We start from the raw sequence: 9,270 nt of genomic DNA on the forward strand, positions 1-9,270 counted from the left end.
AAAAGAAAAAAAAACAAAAAAAATGGGTTGCAGCCTCCTCTGCTGTTGGTGATAAGCTCCACTGCGGATATGATGATCTGATTTATTTTCCATAATGTGTAGCATATATGTCAAGGAACAAGCCCGGGTGTAGGGAATTTATTGCCAGGAATGAAGTCACACGGAAGCTGTGGGATCAGATAAAGAGAACCAACTCCACTCTACCTTGCCAGGAAAAAAGGTCAGATTTGGATACCGTGGAGTCAATCAAGGATGCGCAAGATTATTGAGTTATGAACTGACATCAGTCCCGGTGCAAAATGCTGAATGTGAATAATAAACTTTTTCATTCTAGTGACAAGGACTTGCGGTCAGGCGATCACTAGATCACTGAAAAATGAATATTTCAACGGAGGATAATATCACGTGAACATTAACATTAGTATGGCAACATTATGCATTAGAAGGGACAAATGTGCTACATACATCCACGTGTAGGGGAAGACATATCACACACTAATTTGATTAAGTAAATCCTCTTCTCATTAAAAACAACAGCAAAAATAAGAAAACAAACAAGCAAACAAAAAAAGAATATATATATGTATATATGTATATATATATATATATATATATATATATATATATATATATATATATATATATATATATAACATGGAACATTCATACTTTGTCAACTAAGCTGGAAGTACACATTTGTGTGACGTAACGAATGACCCAAGTTTAAGACAAGTAACACCACACTATGTAATACAAGTAATATAAACATGTTTCAAATGTTATCTAAATTATGTAGTGGGACTGATATAATATGATAGCAAAGGAGGAGGAGGAGGAGGAGGAGGAGGAGGAGGAGAAGAATAAGAATAAGAATAAGAAGAGGAAGAAGAAGAAGAAGAAAGAGGAGGGTGAGTAAATGAAGAAGGAAGAGGGTGAGAAGACGAAGAAGCTGGCGGTGGTGATGATAGAGAGAGAGAAAGATAGATAGATAGGTAGATAGATAGAAACATATATATATATATATAGACAGACAGATAGATAGATAAAGATAGATAGATAGATAGATAGATAGATAGAGAGAGAGAGATAGAGATAGATAGATGATAGATAGACAGATAGATAGATAGATAGATAGATAGATAGATAGATAGATAGAGAGAGAGAGAGAGAGAGAGAGAGAGAGAGAGAGAGAGAGAGATAAGACAGGAGATAGCGACGTTATTAAGACCGCTAACCCAATAACAGCAGCACTCGCTAGGCCATTAACGGCAGCAGAAATATGGTAATGACAGCGGAGGAAATTTCCATAGTACGAGAGAAAGGACAACAACACCAAATAACGGCAATAAATAACATATAATTCTGCAAATAACAGAAACAAGGACAATAACCACTGGCATGTAGCAAAGCAAATAACAGAACAATAGCAATAACAAATACCTAATGCAACAAACAGTAGGAACAGTGACAAATAAGGAATATCATAGCAAATAACAAAACCAGAAAGAATAACAAATTACAAATAACAAAAAAGAAAAAAAACAAAAACATTTGGATCAGTAATATCACAACCAACAAATGACACAAAATATACCGAAAACTGTAACACCACATATAACAAAAGAAAGTTGCAAACTACAATAACATTAAAGAGTACACATAGAGGAAACAATAAAGGAAACAATAACATAAATAAAACAGCAAGCAACAATGACAAATCACAAACAACTGTATAGCAACCAGAATAGCGCCGCCAGGAACAAAATAACCTCGACATCAACAATAACACGCTTAAATATCGGTAGGTAGCACTATACAACAGAAAAGCATTTATCCCTCTCTGAACGACTACGATCCAATAGCAATGAAGAAGAATACAGATTCTATTCAAAGATAATACCTTAAACAAAAAAACAACAAGGTTAATCCCCGCAAAATAACAACAACAAATGCACAAAAAGCAAATCAAGAAAAAGACAAAAACACAATTACTCCACAATTCAAACAAATCAAGACCTCACTACCAGCAACATAACCCCGGTAGACAAAGCGACGTTTCAGAGGCGAGCGACGGTGCCTTCGCTCATTATGAGAGCGACGTTTAAATTGCAAGAAAACGAGAACATAAATCACGGCATTCAAAGAAAACGGGAACACAAATAACGGCAATCTAAGAAAACGGGAACACACACACATATCACGGCATTCAAAGAAAACGGGAACACATATTACGGCATTCAAAGAAAACGGGAACACATAACACGGCATTCAAAGAAAACGAGAACACAAATCACGGCAATCAAAGAAAACGGGAACACACACATATCACGGCATTCAAAGAAAGAGGGAACACATATTACGGCATTCAAAGAAAACGGGAACACATAACACGGCATTCAAAGAAAACAGAACACAAATCACGGCAATCAAAGAAAACGGGAACACACACATATCACGGCATTCAAAGAAATCGGGAAGTACATATCACAGCATTCAAAGGAAACGAGAACACATATCAGCATTCAAAGAAAACTGGAACACATATCACGGCATTTAAAGAAAACGGGAACATATATCACGGCATTCAAAGAAAACGGGAACACATATCACGGCATTCCAAAAAAACTGAACACATATAACGTCATTTAAAGAAAACGGGAAACATCACGACATTCGAAGAAAACGGGAACACATATTACTAACTAGAGTACGAACAAAGGCAGGCGGCAAACTCGTATAAAAAAAAAACGTATGTGTTCGAATGTACCGGTAACGAGAAAGCGATATGAAATGGGAAAGAGAGAAGGGGAAGCGGGACAGGGGGAATGGGGAGTGAGAGAGAGAGAGAGAGAGAGAGAGAGAGAGAGAGAGAGAGAGAGAGAGAGAGAGAGAGAGAGAGAGAGAGAGAGAGTAAGAAAGAGAGAGCGAGAGAGAGAGAGAGAGAAAATTGACTGTGTAACTGTGTATAACGTTCTTGGTTTTCCAGTGCTATAATGAAATAAAGCAACACAAATAGCAAAAGAAAAAAAAGAAAAGAAATCTCTCTAAAAGTAAAACAAAAATAAAAATATAGTTTAATAGAAGTAGCGCAGAATGTTTTTTTCTTAAACAAAGAAAACGCGTAAATCTAGAGTAAAAGGGGTAACTGTTACAAGTGAGGCAATTTGGACGTATTTAAGACTAACCTATATCAATTTACTATATTGTGAGTGACATGGGGACCCGGTGATTGTATTTCCAACAGATATTAAACTATAGTGGGAGCGTAGTAACGAACGATGCATGTAACTATCGATTTGTTTATCTACATACAAATCTATATACTAGTTCGTTTGCCGGTGTATCTATTTACACACATGGATACGAGTGCTATTTATTTTTCGTTTTCACGTATACATAGTCACACGCACACAGGCACGCTCCCTGTTTCTTTCTTTCTTTATAATATTTACCTTACACACACACACACACACATGTACGCATGAAAACACACCCACCCACACACACACACACACACACACACACACACACACACACACACACACACATGTACGCATGAAAACACAAACACACACACATGTACGCATGAAAACACACACACACATGTACGCATGAAAACACACACACACACACACACACACACACACACACACCGTTTAACATTTTTCCCAAAGTTATTTCCTGCATTGGGCATGATTCCAAAACTGGAGCGTGGCAACACTAACAGGATAAAAGTCTCGAAGCGACTGTTCCTTAGACCTCTGAAAGACCTCATAGCCTCCTGTGAGACATAAAAGGAGAGATAAGACTCAGACATTTTAAGCTGTAAAAAAGTGAAATAATCCATAACTCAGAATGCCAAGTAATTAATCTCACTTGCTTGGCATAAGTTCAATAAAAGTTTGAAGGGAGATTAGGATGTCTTGCTTTCTCTGTGCCTCGTTTCCTTCCTTTCCCTCCCCCTCTACTTTCCCCTTCACCTTCATTCTGTCTCTTTCCCTTTCCGTCTTCCTCTCGCTCTTTCACTATCTCTCTCTCCCTCTCCATTTCCTTTTCTTCCCCTACCTTTCCCCCTCTCTCCCCTTCGCCTCCTTTCTCTCTCTTTCCTTCTTCATTTTTCCTTCTTCCTCTCTCTCTTCCTTTCCCTCCTTCTCCTCTCTCTCTTTCTCTCTCATATCTTCCTTTTATTTGCCCTGACTCTTAAGCTCTTCTTCTCCCTTACCCTTAGGCCCTTCCTCAATCTCAACCTCTCCCTCTTTCTTTAACCAATCTTCTCTCTTTTCCTTTTATTCTCACCATCTTCGTCTTTTAGTTTATCACTGTTTCTCTCCTTCGTCTTCTCTAACTCTCCTTTCTCTCACCCTCTCCTTTATCCTCGCCTTTCTCTTCCCTCTCCCTCTCCCTTCACTTCCCTCACCCTCTCCTTCCCACCCACCCGCACCTCTCCTCCCCTTTCCTATCCTGGAGAAATGGTTAAGTTTCCCCCCTCTAAGAGCGGAATATGTAACGTTCTCTTTGATCCCTGGACCGGGTCATAACACGCCGGTTCCGCTGACTTCATCCTGACTCTCCCGACCTAACTCGACCCATTTCCTCTACCGGGGGAGGCTTCTCCTCTCCTCCGCCTCCCATACCTCCTCCTCCTCCACCGCCTCCCATGCCTCCCATACCTCCTCCTCCTCCTCCTCCTCCTCCTCCTCCTCCTCCTTTTCTTCCCCTCTTTCTCATCCACTTTCTTAACCTTCCACCCTTTCGCCCTTTTCCAGCACCTCGTTGTTACATCTTCTCTTCGTACATTTTCTTGTTCTGTCTTTAATTATGTTGAGCGTTAAAGCTGTTATCTTTAACTTTAATTATCTCAATTCTTTGTTCCTTCTATTATTTTTCGTTTTTCTTCTACCTTGTTTTTAAAGTTAATGTTTTTCCCCACTACCTTTCTTTTTCACGTTCATCCTCCTCTTTCTACAGTGTTTCCTTATATTCGTTTCCTCTTCCTTTTTTCTTCCTACTTCTTTTTCTCTCATCTCTATTTTTACTTCTACCTACTCCTCCACCTTCTCATCTCTCTATCCTTTTCTTCTCCCTCCTCCTCCTCTACCTCATTTTGGGATAATTCCTTCTTTCATCGGTGACTTCCTCCCTTCCTTCCATCCTCCCTCTCTCCTTCCATCCCTTCCTCACCCTCCCTTCTCCCTCCCTCCCTTCCTTTCTTCCTTCTATCTTCCCCCCTTCTTTCCTCCCCCCCTCTGTCTGTTCGTCCCTCCCTCCCCCTCCCTCCCTCCCTCCTTCTCTCTCTCTCTCTCTCTCTCTCTCTCTCTCTCTCTCTCTCTCTCTCTCTCTCTCTCTCTCTCTCTCTCTCTCTCTCTCTCTCTCTCTCTCTCCCTCCCTCCCTCTCGCTCTCTCTCTCTCTCTCTCTCTCTCTCTCTCTCTTTATTCCTCTATCTGATTTTACCTCAGTCCTCTCTTCTTTCCCATTCCTGTACACTTAAGTTAAAAGGTCAAGAAAACTGTATTTCGTCTATCTATTTATTCATTTAATTTTCCTTATTATAAATTCTTCACTAAATGAAAGGCCACTGGAGTTCATGTTAGGTCGGAGCAACAGGTTGATGTCAAGTATCATGTCAAGAGTGTTTTAATGGTATTGTAAAAACAAAGGCCAGACCGGAACAGTATAGCCAGAACAGCAAACAGGTGATAGGTCAGGGATCAGGATGCAGCCTCTAAATAAAGTCATGAAGGTATTACGCAATAGTCATAGTAGAATTTTGTAGTAAAAGGTGAAGATAATTATGTAAATAGATATATAAATAGATAGACAAAGAAATATATACAGATAGACAGATAGGTAAATAGATAGTGAAGTTGATAGACAGATAGATAACAGACAAATAGATAGATAAATAGGTAGATAGATGGATAGTGAGAGAGAGAGAAAGAAAGAGAGAGAGAGAGAGAGAGAGAGAGAGAGAGAGAGAGAGAGAGAGAGAGAGAGAGAGAGAGAGAGACAGAGACAGAGACAGAGACAGAGACAGAGAGAGAGAGAGAGAGAGAGAGAGAGAGAGAGAGAGAGAGAGAGAGAGAGAGAGAGAGAGAGAGAGAGAGAGAGAGAGATTTGATTTGATAACATTTATTTACAGAACAGTGTACATGCCCTGCAAAAAGCCAGGGTAAGATACCAAAGCATCTATCCAAACTGGCTGTGCTTCTATTTTTGTAGAGGGCCATCAGTCAAACATTAGTGTTACATACATGCCTGAAGGGCTGTGCTATTATCACTGTATTAAAATATCATCTGGCTGGTAAAAAACCGTTTATATCACTAATCATGTCAAAGACAAGACCAGTGTCTATAATAAAGTTAATATAACTAACAAGTGCTAATCTGTGAACAGTACTACTTGATCGATAGGATGCAGTCTTTATGCAACAGAGTAAGTAATGAGTGAGATTATGCGACTTGGGTGCCTTGCACAGTTTGCAGTGGTGATATGAAACAGGTTTTGCATCCAAAACTGCATCCTGTACATATTGCATAGTATACTGATATCCTATGCGTAGCCTAGTTAATGTAACCTGTTGTCTCCTAGACAGTCCGTGATAGACTTTATAGGGTTTGTCTAAATTTGATGTCCCAGCAATACTCTCGTAATGCCAGATAGTACCATGTCCGTCTTTTTACATCTTTTCAGGGGTCCATACCTGACCCTCATAATTCCTAAGACAGTTGATAACTCGTTTTTTCATTTGATTGAGAGATAGCGGTATTACATAATATGGATCTTCATGGGAAAGTGCTAACCTGGCTAATTGATCAACATAGTGATATTCCTATATGAGAGGGTATCCAGTATAGTGGCACTTGAGTACCCCGTTCTGATTTGGAAATTTGGTGAAGGATATTCCTAGTTATCATGTTTTCTGGATTGAATGCAGTAAGCCTGTGGAGAGCGCCTTGGCTGTCTGTAAAGACAGCCAGGTGTCGCTGCTGCTCACTACCTTTCTTAATGGCATGATATATAGCTACTGACTCGGCAACAGTTGTGCTTGTCCAGTTGGAAATGCACACACTTTCTTCAAGATCTATATCAGGAATTAGCACACCAATCCCTGTTGCTCCATGAGGATCAGTGGAGGCATCACGGTAGATTGCAAGTGGGGGCATACCATGAGAGGGATGTAGAATGCCATCTATATATTTCAAGTAGTGAGAGAGAGAGAGAGAGAGAGAGAGAGACAGATTGATAGATAGATAGTAATGCAGATACAATGATGTAAATCAAAGCAATAAGCTCGACCTGCGGCGAGGTGGCGAGGAAGCCGATGCAGACAATGTGGCGTAAGACAGACAGACAGACAGCGAGGCGAGCACAAGGCGAAACAGAGACTGACCTGCGGCGGCGGGCGAGATGACGAGGAAGTTGAGGCAGGCGGCGCCGGTGCCGTGGCCCATGACGGTCACGTGGCCGGGGTCGCCGCCGAAGCGCACGATGTTCTCCTGGACCCAGTGCAGCGCCGCCAGCTGGTCCATGAGGCCGTAGTTGGCCACCGTGGCGCGCCCCAGGGGGTCCACGTTCGGGTTGAAGAAGCCTGCGGGAGGGGGGAGAAGGGGGCCGTTATGGATAACTAGTAAAGCAATGACATTTTATATGAATGAAAACATATTTTTAAAAGCACAAACACACACACACACACACACACACATATATATATGTGTGTGTGTGTGTGTGTGTGTGTACATACACACACACATATATATGTATGTATATACACATGTATTTATTTTTCTATTCATCTATATATCTATCTAAGTGTACACCAAGACAACGATTTCAACAAGATTGACCGGGCGGCCAGTTCGAGGCCCAGCTCGAGGCCCAGCTCGAGGCCCAGCTCAAGGCCCAGCTCGAGGCCCAGCTCGAGGCCCAGCTCGAGGCCCAGCGCGGCGCTAGAATTCATAAGCGGCATTAGGCGGCGGACGTCCTTCTCCTCTAATGATAAAAGATGCGGCTGAACTCGAGCACAAACTTCTAAGAGGTTATTTGCAGTAAAGAAGAAGCCGAGGAGAAAGTTTGCCTTCGTCTCACTTAATTGTTCAGGTCAGAGAGAGCGGACGGACAAGATGCTCGGTGCCGCGTGTGTACTTCGGTGGCTGTGTCCGGCGGGTTTATTTGTGACTTGTTTCGTTCGTGGTGTGTGCTTGTTTATACTCGCACAAACACACACACATATATATCTATTTACTTATTATAAGTAGGACAGAAACACATACAAAGTATTGTAATTACGCAAAAACAAACGCACAATCCCCCCCCTCTCTCTCCCTATCTCTCTCTGTCTCTCTCTCTCTCTCTCTCTCTCTTCCTCCCTCCACCCTCTCTCTCTCTTTTCTTCCTTCCACCTTCTCTCTCTCTCTCTCTCTACCTTTATCTCTCTCTTCCTCCACTCTCTCTCTCTTTCTCTCGTCCTACTCCACCCCCTCCTCTCTCTCTCTCTCTCTCTCTCTCTCTCTCTCTCTCTCTCTCTCTCTCTCTCTCTCTCTCTCTCTCTCTCTCTCTCTCTCTCTCTCTCTCTTCCTCCCTCCACCCTCTCTCTCTCTTTTCTTCCTTCCACCTTCTCTCTCTCTCTCTCTCTCTCTCTACCTTTTTATCTAAAACACAACATGGTTTTAGAAATAGGTTATCTACTAAAAATTACTGATGAGATTTATAAAAATAAAGACCAAAATCAGGTAAATTTGCTCATATTATGCGACCTTTCAAAGGATTCTGATTTTTAACAAATTAGTAAATCATAAAATTCATACCTTTTGGTTTAAAAGTTATTTAGATACAAGAACCTAATCGGTAAGAATCAATAATGGTATGTCATCAAAACAACAAGTACCTTCTGGTATTCCGCAGGGATATTTTTTAGGTACGATACTATTTACAATTCTCATAAATGTTTTATCAACAATAGCCCATAACTGCCTTCTAGTGCAGTGCGCCGATGTTTCACAGTTTCTTCACAGTGACTCAGTAAACACATTAATAAGAAACACTCAACATACTCTTACACAAGCAAAATTATATTTTGACACTAATGGCCTTAAACTACATCCACATAAAACTCAATTCATAGGTAGTCGGCAGAACAGCTAAAATTCCCAATGACACAACCATATAATTTGAAAGCTCCTCTATTAAACCGATCACTTCTATGAATAATCTAGGGGTACGCTTAGATAGATTCATGACATTTGAACCACACGTTGACATAAGGAATCAC

General features: G+C 41.0%; 1 protein-coding gene across 1 annotated transcript in view; it reads right to left on the reverse strand.

Annotated features, from left to right (window-relative positions):
* The window catches only part of LOC125035000 (neuroligin 4-like), an 81,348-nt gene that overhangs the window by 28,018 nt on the left and 44,060 nt on the right, over positions 1-9,270 (reverse strand). Inside the window, exon 2 of the mRNA XM_047627045.1 lies at positions 7,393-7,590. Within this exon, the coding sequence (XP_047483001.1) occupies positions 7,393-7,531 (139 nt within the window). The 5' untranslated portion in view covers positions 7,532-7,590. The remainder of the gene's footprint in view (positions 1-7,392; positions 7,591-9,270) is intronic.

The sequence above is a fragment of the Penaeus chinensis genome, chromosome 19 (assembly GCF_019202785.1).
Source record: "Penaeus chinensis breed Huanghai No. 1 chromosome 19, ASM1920278v2, whole genome shotgun sequence".
Lineage (NCBI taxonomy): Eukaryota > Metazoa > Arthropoda > Malacostraca > Decapoda > Penaeidae > Penaeus > Penaeus chinensis.